This window comes from Galeopterus variegatus, unplaced genomic scaffold (assembly GCF_000696425.1).
Source record: "Galeopterus variegatus unplaced genomic scaffold, G_variegatus-3.0.2 Scaffold37, whole genome shotgun sequence".
NCBI classification, from domain to species: domain Eukaryota; kingdom Metazoa; phylum Chordata; class Mammalia; order Dermoptera; family Cynocephalidae; genus Galeopterus; species Galeopterus variegatus.
The window spans coordinates 1,133,926-1,158,069 of record NW_007726148.1 but is presented as its reverse complement, the minus strand read 5'-3'; the positions used below and the strand labels follow the sequence as shown (position 1 = coordinate 1,158,069).

At 38.8% G+C, this 24,144-nt stretch overlaps 1 protein-coding gene across 1 annotated transcript in view; it reads right to left on the bottom strand.

Moving 5' to 3' along the window:
* Positions 1-24,144, bottom strand: part of MID1 (midline 1) — a 156,127-nt gene that overhangs the window by 87,469 nt on the left and 44,514 nt on the right. Inside the window, exon 2 of the mRNA XM_008571254.1 lies at positions 20,710-21,425. Within this exon, the coding sequence (XP_008569476.1) occupies positions 20,710-21,369 (660 nt within the window). The 5' untranslated portion in view covers positions 21,370-21,425. The remainder of the gene's footprint in view (positions 1-20,709; positions 21,426-24,144) is intronic.

The window sequence follows — 24,144 nt, the reverse complement described above, 5'->3', positions numbered from 1 at the left end:
GTAAAAGGAAATCGCAAAAATGAGTTCAAATCAGAAAATACAAAAATCCCGGGTGTGGATTTTCTGAGCATATGTAGAATTAAGAGCCAGATAAAGGAATGTGGGGGCAGGTGGGAGGGTGGGGGCTTCAAGGAGGAAACTCTTTACTCCAAAGCCTTTTGGGACTTCCGTTGCTAGGTATTTCCACTGACTTTTTCAGGATTCTGGTTCATTTATTTGTAGGCACCCATTTTACCATACTTAAGAGTAAAATTAATCAGGGGAGTTTTATCCTCATTAATGGAACTTGGTGTGGACAATGTTCTTATGGCAAAGAATGGAATTTGGCAGATCAATGGCTATTTAAAATGGTTAACAAACCTGGATCATATCAGTTAAATCCTTCATAGAATTTTACCCTAAATTAAACATTACCAACGTACAGCTGGAAGGCATGTTAAAAAAATAAAACAAAACAAAACAACCCTCAACTCTATATACATTACAACTATTAATATGTTTTGCAGATTTTTTTTAAGGCTGGGATGAATCCAAATTGACCATGTGTATGCTGTCTTTGGCAATCATGTGGTTTTCTAAAACAATTATAAAAATAAAAGAAACATTTGCTCATTGCTACTAGTGTATACAAATCTCTCCACAGGGTACTTTGTGCTGTTGAAATAAATGACTGGGACCTTTAAAAAAAAGTTATAGCTCATTACTTACCAAGGTCTGCCAGTTATGCTGAAGTGGAGAACTTGCCTAATTAATGTGGTAATTAGCATCAGAAATAGTGTCTAAACAGAGGTGAAGAGTAAAAGGGGTGAACTTGAACCTTTACTGTTTTAAATACCTTATTTTCTTCAATTATTATACATGTTTATAATGAAAAATAATTTTTTTTTAATGACCATAGATAAAATATACTAGCCAGGTTTACTGAATAGTAACTTCCTTAATAACAAAGGTATCTTTGTGCTAATCTTAGTGTCTTCTCATCTGAACACTGAGTAGAATCACTAAATGCTTATTGAATTGCACTGGAGTATATATAGACATTAGGGTGGCAGGAGTAACTGAAGTACTCAATTCCATTCTACTCTAAACTCATAACATTTCAAAGATATTCCAACCATGTCATATTAGAAGGCATCATCATAATTATATTTGAGTTTACTTTTATTTTGGATTAAAAAAAACCAAAAGAATTTCTAATGCAATTCAATTCTAGTTCATAAGTGGAAGCCTTAATGCAACTACCATGTACCAAACTGTACAATTCTTCCCAGTATAACACAGTCTCTTGTATATAAATGTTCAGCATCATATCCATACAAAAAAGCCTACATATTTCTATTCCAATTTGAGGAGTGTTAGGTATTTTTCAGCTCTGAAAAATCAAATATTGATCATGAAATAAATCTCAACATCTTTGACAATATTTGATTTTGGAAAAACAATTTTCACAGCCACACAAATTCAGCATTGGGACCATACTAAAGTTCTCTTATCCTCTGTGGTCCTATCATTCTTCATAAGTTACTCCTGGGTTTATCTGATTCCAAAACACTTGGTCATTCTCCTATCCTAGCTAGAAAGCTGGACTGGGATGAGGTAATGACTCATTTGTTTAGGACCAGAGGAGGTGATTCCTCTTTCCACAGCTCTCCTCATAGAGTAATAGGTCACGAGGAGGAGTCATAATAGTAATAATAATTTACAACTATTAAATAGCAATAAGTTAGTAGTAGTAGCAGCTGTAAAAGCAGCCCCAGTAGTAGTGATGATAATAGCAGCTACCATCTATTAAACATATAACACATGCCAAGTATTTTGCATATTTCATATCTAGTCCTCTTAATAATGCAATAAAGAGTGTATTATGATCTTGGTTTTTATTGATAAAGAAATGGACTCAGATAGGCTCACTTCCCCAAGCTTACACAGCTAATGAGTGCTAGGGCTGGGCCTCCAAGATGGTTCCATTTGATTCCAAAGCCTATTCTCCTTCCCATACACCATCCGACTTCTGGAGTAGATTTGTCTTGCTCCTTATAGCATCATTCTCTAAAAAGTCAACTAATTTCTCTCATTCTTTTGCTCTCTGGTAACATCTCTGGAGAATGCTTGTTATGAGTGTTACATCGGTTTTACAGATTGAGACACCAAAGAGAGAGGTGGTGCACCCTCTGGTAAGTAGAAATTTCTAAGGTTACAGTTAAGAGAGAAAGCAAGTGAGATTCATCGCCTAAGGAAAATATTGCTATATTTTAATATCCAACTCTAAATAAAAGCAGCTCTGGGCCATTGACCTAATTTAGAGTTTCACAAACAGTGTTAGGACTGAGTCCAACTTAAGAGTAGAAATATATATGGTATTCCATGTCAGCCTCCCTTTAATACCATAGGTTTTTCCCAAACTCTTATGTGCTCATTCTTATCTAAATCTCTACCAATTACAGGGAGATTTATAGCCTGAGGAAGGTTTTGATTCAAATTTGTAAGGAAAGGCTAACAGATGAGCTCAGACCAGGTGAAAAATGTTGCTGTCCTACACAGCCAACATGCAACACAACTATAAGCTCTAATTTGTGGACATATAGGCTGATTTTTTTCAGAGATAAATTTTAGGTTATATATGTACACCTTGAATTCAGAATTTCAACAAGAAGAAAGATCTGGATATAAGTGTCTTTGCAAAACCCAAGGCAGAGAACATTATGGAGAATTTCAGCCTTTCTTTTTTTAAATGTGGGACCTCAAGCCCAGATGGATAAGACTTGCAACACGTAGACTATCATGATCCTGGGTGACAGACTCTGCAAGCATTTTTGGGAGCCTGTGTCTTGTCCTACATGATTGAAAGAAGAAGATAAAATATTGTCCTTCACCCTTTGCTCAGTCTACAGTCGTAGAAAGACTTGTGTTTACCTTCAGCACATCTAGTATTCCCTTTGCCTGCTGAAAGGATGCAAGTCACACCAATATTCAGTTCACAAATTTAAGAGGGAGGAAAAGGCTCCTAGTAAACATCTTCAAAATGGGATGTTTGCTGGTGGTGACATGGTGATTGTTTCTGAATGAGGAAGAAAAAGGAGGAAGAGGAGGAGGAGGAGAAAGAAACACATCCTAAATAATGCGACTCTAATGTCCCATAACTAGGCTGGGGTTCTGTTTTGCTGCTTTTTAAAAACCTTTGTTTATCAGCTCATAGTAATCATGGTTCTCATATTTATTTTTTCTTCATTCTTTTCTTCTTGAGTTCTATTGGGCAGTGTTGGCTGCTGGAGTAGATGAGTAATATATTTGAATAAGCTATAGTTTCGATTTCAAGAGCTTTCTTTAAAAAATTGGATATTGCCAATGTATTTTATATGGCGCTCCTACACAACAGTGTCCCACAGGGACTTCCCACGGTGGTGTAATCTTACATGATGAATGGCGGGGCTCCACGTGGTTTCTTCTTCCATCCTGCCATGGACATTTTGGGCATTCCTAAGATGTTCTGTCATTATACTCTCTAATTGTTGCTTTTTATTGCATGGAATTTATTATCTAGGAAAAGATTTTAAGGTAGCAAGTACTTTCTGAGCAGCAACAGCAAAAGCAAACAATATTGAGAAACTGTAAAATAAAAACAATTGCCTCAATTCAAAAAAAGTTGTGAAATGTTTTGTTTTTGTCTCGTGAAAATTATTTAAATCTCAACCATTTATAAATCACCACACTCAAGAGTTCAGTGGCATTTAATTGTTAACTGACCCATGATAATTGTATATGTTTATGGAGTACAATATGATAATTGAGTACATTCATGCTGTAAGCGACGATCGTATCAGGGTGCTTTGTATATCCATGCATATATTATATAATGATCTAATCAGAATAGTTAGCATATCTGTTACCTAAACACTTATCATCTTTGTGGTTATAACATTCAAAATCCTCTTTTCTGGCTATTTGAAGTACACAATGTAATACTATTAGTTATTGTCACCCTAGGGCACCAGTACTTATTCTTCCTAACTAACTTGGTAACTTTGTTCCAGTTACCAACCTTTCCCCAGCCCCTCCTTCCCTGCCTTTCCCTGCCTCTGGGAACCACTATTCTACTCTGTCTTTCTCTCTTTTTTGCATGTATTGAAACAACAAACTGTACTCCACAAACATATACAATGAAAAAAATAAATTTAAAAAATTCTTAAAAAGAATTCAGTGGCATTTAATGACCATCCTATAAAGATTTATATATTTTAACATATCTTCTTGACAGCTGTTTTCTCAATGATACTGTGAAACAAGTAAACCAACCTATTTGTTGCAGCATTTTCTGTTTGTGGTCTATCCTACAAAGACAACCTCAAGTGCAGAACTTCCCAGGATAAGGATCAGTTCAGCCTTCAGCAGCTGTCTTATTACCTAACACTCCCTCGTCAGAAGAAACACTTGGTATTAACTCACATCACTCATCTTCTAGAACACTCCTTTGGAACACTTTATTTCATAATATCCCTTCTGGCTATATAACCCTCAACAGCTCTGGTAAAACAGCTCTCCTCTGAGAGCCAAGAATGGAAGATTAAGGCAGCAGTGGTGTTTTACTAGGGTGGGGTGAGGAAACAGAGAAAGCAAACGTAGGTATTGCCATCCTCACATATGTGGGAGGGAAAAGTCATCCTTCAGTGTGTTCCTCCCTCTTGTATTTCTCCTAACCTCAGACACTTCCTTGACGAAGACACAGCTTGCAGCATACACTACATTAACTGAAGAAAATAATGTATAATTGTTGAGAGTTTCTGGAGAACCAGGCATTCTAACTCAACCCTTTACAGGCACAATCTCCTATGTTCCTCACATGAGCCATGAGAGGCACTTATTACTGGACCCATTTTATAATTTGGGAACTCACAATTAAAGATGTTCAGAAACCTTCTCGAGGTCAAGCTTATCTGAGGCAGAGAGAAAACTCAAATTAAGGTCAGTGGGACAGCAAATTGCCATCAACCAAATACAATTAAGAAAAGCTTAATAATGCCACGAGGATTGCTGCAGAAAGCCTCAGAGAGAAACAGCAACCACTGTTTCTCCCACCTTCTGGAAGTTATAAGTCAATGACCAAACATATCATACAACTAGGCAAGCAAGAAGGGAAAAAAATAGCATGGCAAGAGTAAAATGATGAAAATGACCTGTTGTTATTACGCATATTGTAATTAGTATGGGCAGGCCTCATAAATTAGAATCACTATTATTTATGTGGTCAAATCGAGTATAGGATTATGTTAATCTACCACTGTACTTTCCACGTGCCCTCTATAAGGACCCCCTCTATGATGCTCCCGTCAGTGATGCCCCTTGCTATGCGGCTATTATCTATGATGTCCCTCTCTATGATGCCCCGATCAATGTTATTGTCTATGATATCCTTCTCCATACTGCTAGTATCTACGATACCTCTCTCCATGCAGCTATTATCTAGGATGACTCTCTATAATATCCCTATCTATGATATTATGTATGATATCCCTCTATGATATTCCTCTCTATGATATCCCTCTATGATACCGCTCTCTATGATATTATCTATTATGGCCCTCTATAATGCCCCTGTCTATGATATTACCTTTGATGTCCCTCTATGACACCCCTCTCTATGGTATTATATTTATGTCCCTCTATGATAACCCTCTCTACAATACTGGCTATGATGTCCCTCTGTGATACCTCTCTCTATGATACTAAGTTTGATGTCCATCTATGACAACCCTGTCTATAATATTATAAAGGATGCCCCTCTATGATATTGTTTGATGTCCCTCTATGACATCACTCTCTATGGTATTATCTTTAATGTCCCTCTATGATACCCCTCTCTATGAAATTACCTTTGATGTCCCTCTGATACCCCTCTCTATGGTATTATCTATGATGGTCCTCTATAATACCCCTCTCTATCGTATTATCTATGGTGTCCCTCTATGATACCCCTCTCTATGATGCTACTATCCATGATGTCCTTCTTGGATACCTCTCTCTATGATATTACCTAAGATGTCCCTGTATAATACCCCTCTGCATAATGCTATTATCTACGATGTCCTCCATGATACCCTTCTCTATGATATTTTCTATGATGTCCAACTATGATACCCCTTTCTTTGATATTACTTAAGATGTCCCTCTATGATACCCCTCTCTACGATATTATCTATGAAGTTTGGCTATGGTGCTCGTCTATAATGCTCCCTTTAATAAACCCAGTTCAATGATGGCATCATAGAGAAGGATGTCAATTTGTCAGAAAGAAATTGATTTTTTTCCCCATTTGTAGTGATAATCACTCAGAAAAATTATTGACAAAATGCCATTTTATAATTGTAAATATGACTGATTTGGGGGGGGTATCGGAAGTACTTTTATCGAAAGTGTTGTTTAGGCACAAAATGGAAGAGGTAGAGTCACTTTCTCTGAACAACATAGATATGAAGGTAATTACTGTATAAAGACACATCAATCTCCAGGGAAAATGTCCAGATTCAGTGGCTTCGTGACAATTCAGGAAACCTATTTTTAAGAGTGAATTTTGGAGGAAAGGCTACACAAACAGTGAAAAAGATCAAAATTTTCATAAAAGCCAAGCACATAACTCTCCACATTATTTGTGGTGGCTTCATTTCCATCACTTTGACTGCAGTCCATGGTCACAGTCAAGAACTCCCAAGAAGCATCTCAAGCTATCAGATTAATATTCAAATTTGCTCAGATTTATTCAGAAGAAAGCTGAATAAAATATCCCCCATGGGTCATCAGCACAATGATAAAGTATTAAGAGATTTACAACTGACTTCACTGGGTGAAGAGAAAATCAGATCTGCATTTTCTTTTGCAGAATTTTTTTTTTTTCCTTCTTGCTTTGGTGATCTGATCACATTGTGTCATTTTCTGATTTTCAAGCTAAAAAAAATCTCTTGGACAGTAATATTATTGTCTGGGTTATCACTTTAGTGGAACACAGACCCTGTGATTATGATTTAAAATTTGGTAAATGCCTTCAAAATGCAGAATTCTTGTAAGGACACAGATAATGAAAATTTTTATGCTCTAGACTATGAGTACCTACGCTAAGACACTTGCCCTAATTTACATAAAGTTATTTACTTAATGTCTACAGAAAGTGGGTGTGATATAGACACTGATACAAACACGAAATCTGCATCAAGGGAAAGAAGGAATATTTGTAGAAGGTTGGTATATCTGTGTTCTAGCATAGGGGTTTCTACTAACCAGTGGTGAGTAAATTGGTTCTACTTAAGCAGGGATTGACAAACTACAGCCCACGGGCCCAATCCAGCTGGCCACCTGTTCTCTTTATAAAGTTTTGTTGGAACACAGCCACACCCATTTGTGGCTGCTTGTGGCTGCTTTTGTGCTAGGACAGTGTTGAACAGTTCCGACAGAAACCAGATGGCCTACAAAGCTGGGAAGATTTAGTAGCTGGCCTTTTCCAGATAATGTTTGTTGACTCCTGCCTTTATGAATTAATCTGGGCCTCGGTTTCTCCATTTGTAACTGAGGGGCTGGGCAAGATTAAATTTTTTGCGCCAAATTTGCACAGAGTCACTTGGAGGAAGTTCGGGAAAATCCCCATGCCTGAGCTGCACCCCAGAGGATCTTGTTGCACTGGGCTGGGCTCCTGCTCCAGGTGACCCATGTGCAGCCGGGTTGAGAACCACTGCACTAGACCATTGCGAAGGCCCTTCAACCTCAGTGCTTTCATGACATGAACTTCTTGAGAAATAAGTTGGTATCTGCCAGTGGGAAAAGAACTCTTGGAAATTACATCTAAATAAATTCAGCCTGAGCACTGAAGACTCACATTTGATTTATGCCATTCCAAATCTCCAACTTGAGGAGTTTCGAACCTACAGTTTAACACAGATGAAGATGCAGTGCGATATAAATATAAACGGTTCCTTTGGAAGACAGATTTAAAATAGACTAACAGAATAAATGAGTTCACTTTTGATCTATGGAAATAATTCACTTTTAATATATCACAATTAAAACTATTATACATCAAATATAAGCTGTTTGGGTGAAAATCTCAGCTGCCAGCCATTCTCTGCCGACTCCCCACCAGGAGGAAAGCCCCAGGCTCTCCTGTCTCTGACACCCAGACATCTACACCTGGAAGGCAGTGCTGAAATTGAGCTGCAAACACTAGGAAATCTGGGGGATAGCAGATAATATCAAATACACCTAAATCATGTTTTGGGAAGGGATTAAAGACTATTTCATAAGCCTTTGGAGGTTTAAAAATTCCTAAACAGCCTGAAGGATGGCATGTGCGGGCCCAGACTGCTCAGTACGGGCTGGGGAAGCCTGCCATGTGCAGACCATGAGGTCGGGGCAGCTGCAGATGGTGGGAGGGGATCTCTGCAAAGTCTGAGCTCTGTACATCTCAAAATAGATTTGGTTTTGGAGGTCATAAAAACAAGTAAATGCCTCCAAGGGTGAAACTGAGCATTTCCCCTGTGTTGTTGGCAAAGATACTTTATATCAACTCACAGTGTCTCGTTGACACTTGGGGCTGATGATTCTCCGTTGTGGGGGGTGTCCTGTGCATTTAGGATGTTTAGCAGCATTCCTGGCCTCGACCCACCAGTAGCAGCCCCATTCTCTCCAAGTAGTGACAATAAAGCAATTGTGTATTGCAGAGTTTACTCTACGGTCCTCATGATTTCTTACCATCCTACTTCAAAGTGGAATTAGAGTTAACTCTATTTTGAAGCAGCAGGGAACAAAATATATACACAAGATATATGTACCTACATGGTGTTATTTCATCCTACCCCTTGTGAACGACAAATATTTCATCACTGCTGCCTGAACTAAAGTTTTAAAAAAACAAATGGTCTCTTTATAAGGCTTTCTTGAAAAACATCATTGGGAAGGAATTTGTAGATTCAGAAAGTAATACAGAGACCCGAAAGGCAATATTTTGCTTGCTTACATATTTGAAATTCAAAAGAATGGCTGGTGGGCTATGATTTCCCTTTTTTATCTGATGGGCAAATTCTACCTAGACAATAAAGACTATATAATCTGATTAAATTATTACAGGTTTTTCCATTTGTTTCAACAAGTACTCACTACTGATAAAATACCTTGTAGCTTTTTACAAGAGCACTTCAAAAAGTTCATGGAAACATTCATAATCTTTTAATTCTATTTTTTAATGAACTTTTTGAAGTACCCTCATAAAATGCTGTAGTCATGGAAAAATGAATAATCAGATACAAAAGAACCATAAGATACAGTCACTGGGCTTGAGAAACTGAAAAATGATGGGGGTGGGGGGGCGCGGGGTAAGACTTGTGCCCAAGGAATGTTTATAAAATAATACCTGAATGCTATGTAATTATGGGGGGTGGTACAGAGAATAGGGAATGTCAGAGTTTAGAGGATTTTATGGAAAGCTAAGCTAGACTAGTTCACTCTGAGCCTTGAGTTGGTCCTTTAAGTGTAACCAAGAGTTGGTAGAGGAGGAGATGGAAAAATTGAAGAGGAGTATTATTCACTTTTATTTATATAAATTGTATTGTCTGACTTTTTATAAGAACATATATATTGCCTTTATAACTACAGAAAAGGCTTAAAATTTGGAATAAAGGGGGGACAATGGAAGCCTTAAAGGAAAGAGGAACCACTCTCCTTTGTCCAGGGCTTCCCATGCATCAAGCGTTATGGGGTTTAATCCTGAATTATTACGTCTGTTTTAATGATGAGAAAATGAGGCTTAGAGAAGTTACTTTTGTTTTTTCCCTTAAGTTCCCACAGCTCTAAAATGGCAAGGCCTAGATACAATTTGAAATCCGACTCCAAACCTATCTCAGACCTGCTGAATCAGAATGGGCATTGCAGCAAGACTCCCGGGTGGGTCCTGTGCATAGTTATGTTTGAGAAGTGCTTGTCTGAGAAACTGATTTAAACCTACAATTATGACCGATTAGTGAGCCTAGAGACAGGAATGGGTAACAGACCAAAACGTTTTGTTGTTGACTAACACATGGTGACCATTTTTATTTACATCCATACTTTGTCATAAATCACTAAATAATAAGAACTTATTTAGGTCTCTTAAGAGATCTGAAATGTCAAACTCACAGACCAAAACTCAAAATTTATATTTTTTACCAGGGAAGACAAATAATCACATTTCAAGTGATGAAATGAATTTAGGGATCATCAGAGATTCATTAAATTCGTGTAACACTTAGGTGTAGAGCAGCTGCTGAGTACTGAATAATTCAACATTACTGTAAATAAATAAAAATAATTCCACACTGATTTCCATATTTCTACTTTGAATTTTTACTTCTTTACATTAGAATGAGAGATAGATCATCTTCAGTCATGGTCATCACTTTAAAGGAAACTTCTTTGCTCAGTTCAGGGAGGCTGTGTGTCAAAAGTAATGGCAAAAATCCTTTGTCTATCCATACCCAAGCTCTCTGTCTTTCTCACTAATTTTTTAAGTGTGCCATTTATGGGCCACAGTTCTTTCTGATTTAATTACAGGTAATAATTAGGCAGGGGTGAGATGGGATCCCTTGGTCTGAGCCCCTAAACTTCGAGTTCTCTGACTGTAATTATAGTTATGCTTTATAATTTTCTGCGGCCTCATGGTCTGCATCGTTAAAACGGTTCCTATTTACTGAGCAGCTCCCACTCACCAGATGCTGGTCTAGACACTTGGACCTATATTATCTCATTTAATCCTCCCAAGATCCGTAATGAGCAGGTATTATCATTCCCATACTTTTACAGGAGATACTCAGTTGTTCCAAGGATCAAATAATACTTGAAAGTGCTTTGCAAACTGTCAATCTGGAGATATATAAATACTAGTTATTATTCTTGGTAATAGCTGGTTCTTGGTGTTGAGTCAATAAATACCCTTGAATCACATCTCAAAACAACTTAAAGCAGCTTCTTGAAAGATAACTCTGCCTCCCTCTACTACCACTCAGCCCTGGCCTACAAGACTTTTCTAGAGGTATGAAGACAGCCCCATGGCCTTGACTAATATGTTTTCAGATGGATTTTTAGAATAAGAGGGAAACAGGAACCACTTCACTTAACAAGCTGAACACTATACATAGGTGAGGTCCTTGTTTGCTGGGACCTTCTGGAACTTAATGCAGCAATCCAGGAGCAAGAATAGCATTTCCCTCCAAGTTCCTTGGGTGGTGTTTGTATGCCTTCACTGGGTTTCCTAGATCTTCCAGAAGCAAGAGGACATACTCAGCATAAGTCGGAAAACCTGTCATTTCACTCTTCTTGGCTTTGAATCTAACCACGCCAACCAAGAGCGACTGAGCTCTGGACCCAGCCATGTCAAGGGTCAAAGCAGGGTGAAATAAACACTCTCTAGCAGTTCAGGATATTCTTCCTAACACCTAAGTTCGTAAAAATTCCATAACAGATAAAGCAAGCCCACCAGCTGGCATGGTTAACACAGTAGCACTTCCTCGAGTTTGCCTCTCATAACATCTCCCTAGAGATGGGTCCTTTCAGAGTGGAAATGACATAAACCGCTTCTGGGCCTGGATATTTACCTGACCTCTTAGCCCTGTTCAGGAAGGAAATGGAGACCTCCAAGGAAAGCACGTGAGAAGAGCTTAACAGTCCAGCTCGTGAACAGTAGACCTTCAGTAAGAAACCGTCTGGCCAGGATTTTATCATGGACTGGAGCCCTCATATTTTGACCTTACCTGCGACTCCAAAGGAATGTACAGTGTGAATGTCACTGTTTGTCCTCTCTGAATGCTGGTTTTCATTGAAATGTGTTTTTACTTCAGCTTTTAGAATTAGGCAATTTCCAGATGTCAATACCAAAGTCAGTGATTTTTGATGATTATTCAGATTCAAAATTATCTGATGGATTTGAGCTCCAAGGAACTCCTTTAATAGATCTTTTATATACTCTTATTACATGTTATAATTAGCTTTAGATCATGGAAGCCATGACTTATCTGTATTTGTTTCTGCATTCCCAGAGTTTACCAAGCGCGTATCTCATAGTAGCTACATGAAAATTCTTTGGGCAAATACATACAATTTCTTTTCTTTCTTTTTTAAAAAAGCAGATTTGGGTAAAGCCGAAAGAGAAAAGAACACTTATAAAGGCACAAAAGGCATAGACGCTTTTCATGATTTCCACTTTGTTTCAGTAATAAGAATCCAGTTGATCACAATGTAAAGAAAAATCATTATTTTCCTGATTTTTCTCCCAATAAATAGCAAAGGAGATACAAGGGAGGAGGCAGATGATGGCACTGCTATTTCATGCATTCTGTACAGCTAGCACCGAAGAGAGGACAGAGAACAAGACACGGCAGGGCCACTACGTGGAGGGGCTGGAAGCCTTCTGCATGCTCCTTCGCTGCAAAGCTTTCCCCCTCCAGCCCCAGCCGATACTGAAAGCCCTGCTTCTTCCTATTTTAAGGGAGCCAGCTGCTAACACACAGCCCAGGGCCACTGCACCCGTGACTGGTCCAGGCAGCCTGAGTGTCACCTCTCTTTTCCTCATCTGCCTAGATGTATCTAAATGTGACAGCCATGGCATAAACCCATCTCCAGCTTCTCTTTCCTAGGAAACAGTCGGATTGTACTCCAGCACTTGCGGTGCTGATTCAGACAGACCAGAAACTCAAAAGACCAGCTCTTCCCTCCCCATGGATTTCAAAATGGTGCTTGGTTTTAAGGCCATTTCTTTCAGTCCCCCACTCACTACTTCTTAAAAGTCCATTTTACTAGTCAGCTTGGTTTAGAAGGGATAAATCAAAGTTTCCATCCAATTATAATTCTCTTGAGGGTTGTTCAAAGTTTCCCATGTCAGCCAGAAACACAAATCAACCCTATAACCACTGAGTATTTATGATACTGTCAAGAAATCCACGATTGGTTTACACCAATGAAACCTTTATTGTAACAGTAAATTCCCAGATAAAATAATACCTCATGTTCATTCAGCACTTACTCTATGCCAATGACCATGCTAGGCACTTTACAAGCATTTTCCTTTTTGATGAGAAATGCAAAGTGGGTTTTCCTCTGTCAGCTTAAAAGCCACACCTCATGGGTACGCAAAGACCTTCAGTGTCATGCCCAAAAGTCCAAAACGTAAAGTAAGTTTTAATTAGATTTTGCAAATGCAGTTGTATCAGATTTTTCCAGAATGCTTACAGCACATATTGAGAATAAATCAAATCTTTAAGCTCATTTATTTTCTCAGGCCACTCATGTTCACTTTATGATTTACCTATTCGGTGTCAAAAAAAAATTATGTCTTCCTAAGAATAATTTAATTTATGGTTTGTCAGTGACTGAGAATAAAAGAGAATTTTGAATATCACTGACTAGAAAAATGAAATATTTAGTTAATGTAATTTCAGCACATCTTACCAGCTTTAACTTTGTAACTGGTCAAGATGAATTATGTTCTTTCAAAACTTTTCAACTTAAATTCAAATGCCATGCATAAACAGATAGATACTCCTGACTTGTATGGTTACTTACTTTATATATTTAAGTAAAATTAGGTTTTTAAATCTGTATATTAAGACAGTCAGGATGAAAATGATCCTGAGAGGGAAATTAGTGATCCCATTTCAGCTGCAGCTTCAATTCATGTGTTTCCTCATTGACGTCACTGTCCTAACTCTCCTTTCCTCTGCAGCGTCCCTGAGGTCATCTGGGTACATCTACATGAACCCAGTTCCAGCATGAGGTTTGGTCCTTTGAGACAAACAATCTACATTGGCTCAACTGTAAAAAATGTCAGCATGGGGACATTTTCAAGGCAGCTCTTTTGATGGCCCTGGAGGCATCATTCTAAAACCTTATCTCTGCAATAATTTCCAGAACACGTGGTATTTATCATCCTACACCCATGATGATGGCCTGCAGCCAGGCCAGGTGTGTGTTTAAAATTGCTGTAAAATCACTGTGTTTATTCCCAAAAACCTCAGAAGTGACCTCAGAAATGAATGACCTGCTTAAAAGAAGAGGCTGCCTGTGTTAACTGCAGTAGAAAGTAGCAGAAGAAACAGAACCGGGCAGCAGGGAACTGTGCTCTAGTCCTAGTTCAAAGTCATTATCTCACTAGGTGGTTTGGGGCAACTCCTTTTACTATTCTCCACCCCCATTTCCTCATCTGCAGAATGGGGATGGAACCACATGATGAGCTCCAAGGTTGCTTCTGGCTCTAAAATGTTATTTTGGTTTGTAGTAGGCAGTAAGAGGTCTGAACAGCATTCTCCTCACTGTGAATCAAAAAGCCAGAACACATAACCACATGTCTTCATCAGGGTGTCTTGCTGCAGTGCCAAGAAAGCAGGAAAAGAACTGCATTTGTGTCTGGAGCCAGAAGCCAAGCAGCAAGGACGCTTCCTATTTCTTCTTAGTCTTTAGGGGCAAGACTTTGAATCTCACACTTTTACATGTTTCCATTGACTGGGTTTTGACATTTGATACCATGTCATCTAAAGAAACCATGACATCTAAAGTAATGTGAACGTTTCTTCCTCCTTTTACTTCCGTGAATATAGTAACCCTACCCATTCTGATATCCTCATTTGACCTTTCTTTCAGAAAATACACATTTCATCGGCCCCTCTCTCTCTCTCTCTCTCAAAAAAAAATTATTTCAGTTACCCTATTGAAAAGAGTAAACATGCCCCAAACTCTTAACCTGGCATTTAAAGATTTTTCAAATCTTCCCCTGAGGTGTCTCTTCCAACATGATCTCTCCTGGCCGCTCAGTCGGCACCTCTCCTCTAGCCAGCATTGTCTAGAATCCTGTCTTGCTTATTCCTGCCGACAGGTCTCTGCTGGCCTCGCTCCCACAAACACCTCACTCCTCTTCTTTGATGCATAATCTACAGATCTGTCAAAGCAGCTTAAATCCCACCACCCTGAAGCCAGGTTTATTGTCTACTTAAAAGCAGAGTCATCTCTTTCTCTTCTGAATCCCCAAACACTCACCTAACCCATCAATTCTGTGTGTGTCCGTTGAGTGGTATTAATTGTCATGCCTCTGCCCTTTGCCAGGTGCTTTATAAAGAAAACTACAAACTACATGAAAGCAACAACATGGACCCTTATCTCACATGCAAATAAGTGGTTAAAAAATATTTGGCAGTCTACTGCCAAAGTCCACATGCTTAACCACTACACATGGTGCCTCCCGGTTTCCAATGGTAGTTCTCTTGTATATTGCAGGCTTCCTCTGGGCCAGGCACAAGGTTTACATGAAACACTTCATTTTACTCTCCCAAGTTTCTGTGTAAGTGTATTATTACCCTGTTTTATAGATGGGTAAAATGTGGCACGGGAACGTTAAACAATGTGCCCAAGAATTACATTTGTTTACACAGCCACATGACTAAGAGGTAGCTTGAGTCTGTGCATTTTCCAGAACTCTCCAAGCTTACCAACAATGATTCCAATAACAATAAATTATTGGGCAATAATAAATTCCTCTCTGCAGGTGGAGGGCAGAGGAGACTCATTGGGGAAACGGGTGAGAAGGGAGTGGGGCGGAAGCAGCCTTGAATATCCAATTAAGAACATATCCCTGGAGATGCTTTCTTTTACTCTATCATAAATATTTTTTGTATCAAACTAAGAAAATTAAAATATAGTTTAAATATATGTTACTAATATTAGGAAACCTTATTTTCATCACATGGGAAATTTAAAAAAAAACATACATTGCAGACTGAAGAAATGTTGCCATGAAATAAGCACAAACAGAACTGCATTTTGAAGGAGTCAGTTGGAACCGGTGAGACTCCACGTAACCAAAACATTTTAGAAGACATGTGTCTGACTTATTCACATACCACATAGTGAAACATATGGTATATCTGTATTTTAGATTAAAATCTAACCTGGAATTATTGTGAACTAATTTGAAAAACTATATAGAGTTATACAAAGGATGTGCTATGTGGTGAAAAGTAAAAAAGGAATGGCCGATAACAGGGATTTTAAATTCAACATTGTTTTCTTATACAAAGCTTGGAAATGGTAGGTGCTATGACCCTATTTCTCGGAAACCTTTCTCCATCTCTCTGGACTGAGGCTGGTGTCCTCGCTTTGAGCATAATGTACCTCTCTCTACCACCAACACAGAAAATATTTAGCTGTTGAAATTCCCTACTAGACGACAAGGCTCCATGAAGGCAGGGACTGTTTCTGTTCATATTACTTTCATTTATGAAACATATATTAGCTTAATTTTTTTGTCACCTCTCAAAAAATCTATATAAACTTGTATGATCTTAATAACAAAGCTTCAAGAGTCCAAAAGCAAGAAAAATGAGAGCTATGAAGAAAACTTAAAAATTTTACTCTGTTAGTGGGAAGCTTAAATGTACCTCTCCTAGTCATTAATTGATTAAGCAGACTAAAAATATTACTGAACTTTATGGAAAATTTGAAGACAATAAACAAATTTATTCCAATGTTTAATAAAGGATACTGCATCCATAAATGAAAGCATATGCAATTGTCTCACGCCCTGATCTTAAGACATTTAAACTGGAAATCAATAAACAGATAGATACATTTTTTAAAAAATACATATGTTTGAAATTCCCAAAAAAAAGCTTCAAAAAAAATCTTCCCACAAAGGGCATACATACCAAGTCCAAAAATGACTTGTACCCATCTAGCAAACATTTAAGGAATAGATAAAATATTTTGGGTAATGGGAATATAGTTATTGTTGCTATGTTTGTTTCCATCTCCTGCCTGCAGAATGAAATATCCCTAATGGAAATGCTGGTCACTTGAATTTGCCTACATATAATTTGGATTCAGGAAAATTCTAATATTAAAATAAATACACAAATGCATGTAAGTATACATATACATGTATGCATATATATGTGGGTACTCCAAAAAATTTGTGAAAAAATAGAACTAAAAGAGAATATGAATCTTCTCATGAACTTTTTGAAGTCCCCTCATATATATGTGCACATCACAAACACGTACATACACCTTTACACTAGAACCTGCACTATACTTGCTACTACTTTTAAAGAAGAAATAAGTTAAAGAAATTCTAAGAAAAAAGAAAAAAAGTTTAGCTCAATAGCGACTTACAACTTCCTCAATTACAATTTGGGAGATACTCTCAAAAATATAGAACCTTACAATCTGTAAATTATACCCAAGAGTGAAATCTCATATCTTCACCTCCAAATGAGAAGTGCTACATAGAAAGGCTAAGCTTTAGCTGGAACTTTTTATTAAACTATTAAAAAATTACAATGCGATGATCCATGGAAACATGTATTATACAAACTAACTCCCTCAGCCAGTTTTTAAGAGTCAGAATAGCAAAACAATGGTTTGGAACTTCAGCTTCAGCTAATTTGAAGAGGCTATGCTGAAATTAAAGGGCAAGGAAAGGTCAATTTTTCTCAATTTGTATATTTTTATACGTGTAACTAGAGAAAAGAAACAAGAGCTCCCACATTGTATGTTGGAACAGAAAAAGAGGAATTACTGCACTATAATTCCTTAAAAACCCTGGAATGCACTATATTAAATTCTCTTACATGTTATGTTGGTCACAAATCAAATTTTTAATCCAAGTTTGGAGGCTTCTTAAAATTCAATTAAAATGATGTTAAAAAAAAAAAAAAAGGTCTGCATTAAGGTATGCTCCATTTAGAGACCTTTGCATTGGGCAGAAAAACTTTTCCCTACCTTAAAATAGAGTTCAAGAAACGCTATTTTAATTTTCTTTTGCTTCAATATTTCATGAATGCTTCTCAATGCATAGTCTCTAAAAACATTAGACATCTGACATGATGCTATTTCAGATGATGTGGAAGATTTTATTTACGTGAATTCTATGCATTGGAATTTTATGTCATTTTTCCATTTCATGCTCAGGATAGACTGTAATGTACAAAACTATATTCCAATTCTTTATATAGACACCATATCTTACCCTGAGATCTAATATGAGTAAAAAAATGTCACCCAAAGTTTAGTGTTATTGCAAGAAATAACTATTCTTCATAATCACTGCAGAATTCCCTTCTTTATGAAATGGACTTTTACTAACAGAAGGACAAAAACATTTTCAAACAGAAGACACCTGGCTCCTTACATCTCCAAGTAAAGCAAATCTACAGTCTTATCACCGAAAGCATCCTCAAATTTTTCCATGCTTTATTTGTGTTCCCACATCATAACAAATCAATAGCCATATGAGATCCTAGCACTATAGAAAAATACACATACAAAGCACATTTACTTTTCCAGACCAAAGTAATAATTAACAAAACACACTTCCTTGGTTTTGGTCCTTCCAGTATAGTATTACTTCCTTCAAAAATCAACATTTATATTACACTTAGGTTTTAAACAAAACAAGGAAGAACATATGTTTAAAATATGTGATAACTGAAATATCTTAGACACCCAAATGTCATATCTTCTTACGATTTTTCTTATTCTAAATGATGTGTTTTAGAACAAACGTGCTATGCTAGTATGTTATTTCTTCAAATGCTCATAAGCACATTTTGTTGAATGGCTGTAGATGCGTTTTGGTGCACTGGGTGCTGTTTATATGCTTATGTTTCTGTAATTAGAAAATAAAATATACTACATCATTAATTGTCAGATCCTCCCTGTGACAGTACCAATGACCGATAGCCCACTGGCTTGATTAGACAAGTGTGCAGGGCTCGTAATTGAAGAATTTCATTTTCATCACAAAAAGGGCTAGAACATGACACTGTCTCATAAATTTGGAGATGTTATGTAAATAATTAATATAATAACTCTGCTGTGACAACATACAAGTAATGAGCACAACTTGACTACCAGATTTAAATATTAAGTCTAGGAGTTGTTGAAAATCAAACATCATTATGATTACGGTGTCTTAGCAAACCATCATTGAAAGGTAGTGTTTATCCAATCAAAGGAACATTTTTGATAAAGAAAAAAAGGAGCTTAGCTCAGTTGGTTAGAGTGTGGTGCTGATAACACTAAAGTCCAGAGTTCGATTCCTGTACCAGCCAGCCGCCAAAAAAAAAAAAAAAAGATGGTAAGGACAATGACAAAAAACCCCAAAAGAACAAGAATCAAACATCTCTGTTCAATCATCCTAAACACCCTCCCCGACCAGGAGCGACAGGGGGGAAAAAAAGATCACCTTGGTTTCTAAAAATTGATAGCCATATCAATTTCTGAAGAATTTACTGGCACAATTTATACCTGCATTGTCTTTGCTATTATTAACTTTGGTGCTACTTTTCTCTGCCACCACTGTGCACTGCACTAGAAAACAAGTCAGAGTCTGTCTTCCCTTGTCTGTGTCACTTAATTCCTTGTGCTTAACTTCCTCTACATGGTTTGGAGACGGATTTGTGCCAGTTGCTCTTTGGACACTTAAAGTGAGGCAGCATGCCCAGGTGATACTTTTGTTGCCCGAGTGACATTTAGAAGCAGAAATGCACTTCAGCATGTCAGCTTCCCTCAGCATGTCAAGAAACAGCAAAGCTGAATCCCAGATGTGGTTCGTTAATCCCACTGTCACAAGATAAACTATGTGGTCCAAGTAAACACAACCACCCATTAGCGCTAAGGAGAGCGATAGGAACCATTTATTAAAGGTGACGATGTTCTCTGAGTTATAAGGCTCTTTTGATCATGTGATTGACTTTGTTTGCTCAACAACGTGGTATATGTTTTTCCTGAGAGAAAGGACTTCAATATACATTTACTTAGAGGCTTTAATTTATACTTCCTTTCCTTTCAATTGGTGTCTTGTGATCTAAAATTAGCTCGTGAACATAGTATCTCACTCCAACTTTCTCAGCTGAATTTTCAATAATTAGACCCACCATCACCTGAAGTTGAACAGACATCTGGAGACCTGGCTTTTCATTTCTTCCCTGGTCCTTTCTATACATATTTAGAGTGATTTTCTATTTGACATAGAGTCATATTAATGATTATCCCCCAAGCTGGAGTTAGATTAATAATTTCATGTTAAAAATGAAGTTCAAACAGTCTTTCCTGTAACCTTCCTAAGTAAAGAAAAGGAATTCTTTCGTGAAACCTGAGATTGTCAGAGCACTGGAGTTCACCAATAAGCTGGCTATCATTTACACAAGGAATAAAAGGTCACGTGTCCTCTAAAATCCCACATTTGCTGCAGACATTCCTCCTTCTATTCTTTTGTTTGTGCAGTAACTAGATACAGGTACAATGAGAGTGAATTCGTTTTCCTGGATGAGTGAGGAAAATAAATGACCCCCAAATGCTCAAAGCCTGGTTTGATCTGCCATTCCTTCTTGCGCGCTCTCTCGGAGAGGCAGCACTCTCTACGCAAGAACTGCAAAGACTGAAAATGATCCAGAAAAACTGCAAGGATTGAAAATGATCCAGATTTTGAGAATTTGCCCTCACCTTGACAACGCTAAAATTACAAGCAGCAGTCAACTTTTACAAGATACCCTTATTGTGTAACATTTACAGGCTGCCAAAAACATGCTAAAACTCATCAGATAACAAAGGTGAAGAGAAAACCTTCACCTGCCATGTAGCTAACAGTGAATACACTTTTTATTTCCATGACATTTCCTGGCAGAAAGGGGTTGGCTTAAGGCGGATCGGACTAACCTTCAATTTGTCATAGCGCTCACTCAAAGCTGCCACCTGATGATCGCGGTGCCGCCCAACCAGTTTACACAAGGCACAGATTAACTGGTCATCGGTCACACAGTACATATTCACCTTCTCATCCTCGTGCTCCAAGCACATCAGCCCCCGGATGTGTGAGTCCGGAATTGGCTCAATCAGACGATGGCCTGTAAAGGGCTTCTTGTTCGGGTGAGTGGCTTTCAGGCACTCGTCACAGTAGGACACTTCGCAAGTGACACAGGTCTTCACGGCGTCCTGGGCAGGATCCTGGTCACAGAACTGGCAGAGGACCTTTTCAGCAGAAGTCATGGTGTTGGCGTCAAAGGCCCGCTCCCGGCGGGTCTCACTGGGGGAATTGGGCCCGCTCACTGATGCTTTCTGGAACCTGTCGATGATGTTCTGCAGGGTGACGTTGCGCTTCAGTCCGTCTAGACCTCGCTGGCTGAGCGTGATGACATGCCGGCAGGTGGGGCACTGGAAGGCGGTGATGGACTCCACAGACTCGTTGGTGGCACAGTGTGACACCAGGATGCGGTGGGCGCAGTTGAAGCAGAGGCTGTGAGCACAGGGCAGCAGGAGAGGATCCTCAAAGAGCTCCAGACAAATAGGGCAGGTCAGCTCCGACTCCAGTGTTTCCATCTTCAGGCAAAGCTCTCCTGTGTCATCAGCAAAATCCAAGGAAGCTGATCAGCTATCTGGAAACAAAATGTAAGATTTGATTAGGCACGGGGGGGTCAGCCATGGGGGGCTGTCAGCTTTGAACGCATCTCAGAATAACCCCAAACACAGGTCATAAAGGGGTAAATGTGTGTACATTCCAAATAATTCTCTTACTATTCACTGGGGAAAATAAAGAGGAAAAAAAAAAAAAAAAACACCGTGAGCCAGCATACCAACTAATATTTTCTCAAAGTTCCAGTCACTGAAAGTGGCAATTTTTCTTTTCTTTTCTGCACTTTTGTTTTTTAAAGGGCCTCACTCCAAATTGGCAAGTAATTGAAACTGTAATTTTCATCATTTGTATCTAATCACAATAATCTTATTGTGTCACAGCCAGGTTTTACCTCACATTAAAAATTAAATATAGAAGTGTTCATTAAAAAACTACAGAGTCTTTCATAACTTTGAATTTATGAACTTAACGTATTAATGTATATGTGTTTTAAGGGCTTTTAGTCTGCAACAGCAAACCAGGCTTTAGAGCGGTAGAAAGGCAGTTACTATACAAATAGGCATGAAATGTACATGAAATCGAATGCACAGATTTCAGTGGAAAAGATCATGTTGAAATACAGGATGTCATTTTCTAAAATATATTCCTGAGAAAAACTGACTTTCACAAAGATGAGTGTGATAGAGGCAATATTTTTGGCATGTGTTCATTACTTTTCTGAAGAATTCCATTACTTAATCCAGCAGTGGGATGTGGGTGAGCAGAGACAAGCAGAGAAAAATACCTAGGAGCCTTTTTGGTGGCTGCGGTGAGCTTGGGTACCAATGACATATTTAGAACAGTGATTTAGTTAATTAGAACAAAGATTCTAGTGGTTAGCTTATTCATTTGATAAGTTATAACAATGATAACAACTACAGTCTAGACAGCAACTTAAGGAGGCTTGCAAAGGCTGCTGAGGGATCCTTCTGGCCTAAAAACCCTCATCCCGGGATTGTCACTGTTGCCAGCAACAGGCCAGGCTGGCAGGAGGTCCAGCCTCACACTCAGAGCCGTGTTGGCCCAGGCACGACCTCTGCCAGCTTTGTTGCTCCCCTCCAGGCCACATTCGGGGGGGACCCAGCTGCCTGCTCCCCAGCTATAAAGACCTTGCAGCTTTTGTGAACTTTTGCCTGCCTTCCCTTCAAAAGGGGTGGGGAAAAGAATCCCACACAAACCCCGGTTCATTAAGGGTGAAGAGGCCGCATGCTCATTAGCAGGCCTGGGAACCAAGCCTCTTTGAACCTTCTCCCTTTCCAGACCATTAGCAGAGGTCTGTGGCACAGCGACGGGAACATTAGATGCAGCCACTGAGGGCTGTGGGAGAACAGCACAGTTCACCCAGTGGTCGGGAGGTTCAGATCACCCGCCGGGGGGTTTTCTCAGAGGATTTATGGGAAGGCGTTACATCCACAGCTATGTTTAGTGATTCTGACAATCAGTCGTTTGTATTTGCACCTCCGCTTATTTACAAAATTCACGATTTCTAGACTACCCGGAACCTTTCTAAATAGCATCCCTTGGAAATACCATGTGGTGCTTTTGGTGAAGCTAATGCTGATCTTGCTACCAACTGAATGGTAAATGATCATGAAAAGTGTAAAGTATGTCCTGAGCCTATTAAAAATTAAAGAGCTACCAGCTTCATAAAAGCCAGGTATCTTTAAAAAAGCAAAAACAAAAACAAACAACAAAAAACTTCAACCATTCACTAATATTTCCTACAAAAGAAAGAATAAAGAAGCAGCTGTGATTTGAAATATTAAAGCTGGCTCATCTTTTCACACCTGCAAGGCAAACTCTAGGACTGCGACTGAGAGAAAGTTATAGTCCCCCGTTGGTCCCAGTTAACTCGTCCTATGGATGGCTCAGAAGAAATTAGAAGATTTTACCTATTAATCACTACTGTGGTTAATCATGGGAAAATAGAAGTATCTCCAAGTCAAATTTCTTCTGTCTTTCCATCAGAAGCATGTAAATTAAATTAAAGACCTTTGGTCTGCTTTATTCTCAGGTGAAACAAGAACACCTACCAATGGATCTCAACAGAGGGATGAGCATCAGATTACATCTGCAGAGCTATGAAGATTTTATTTTTGATGAAAGTGCCAGGATTCCATCCCAGAGTGGTGCTATTAGAATTTTTAGAGGCGATTCCATTGGGGGCTCCAATGGAAACACTGACATTTTATTCACTCATTCAAGAGTTGGTTGCTGGATGCCCGGCATTGAGCTGGCTCAAACAGCCAGAATCTGGCGTTCTCATCACCTCACCTCTGTTATCATGGGCCAAGCCAGCATCATGTCTTACCTGAGTGATCACAAGAACTTTCTAAATGGTCACCTGGCTTCCGCTCACTCTCGCCCTTGCCACCATAGTCTATCCTCCCTTCAGAAGCCAGGGAGCCTACTGAAACATGACAGAGCCTGCCTCTCCTGTCTGCCCTCCAGGCGCTTCCTATGTCGCTCAGAGAGAAACTCATCAGAATAAAACCAGCCCCAGAAAACACAGACTCAGACAGTGAGCTCATTTCCTCCCACGCTTCCCCTTGCTCGTTCTGCTCTGGGCACACGGTCTCCTTGTGATTCCTCAGACATGCCAAGCACATCCTGTCCCCCACTTGCCCCTGCAAGGTCTTTGGAACCCACATGACTCTGCACCAGTGTCACCTTCTCTGTGAGACTACATAAAACCAATTCCC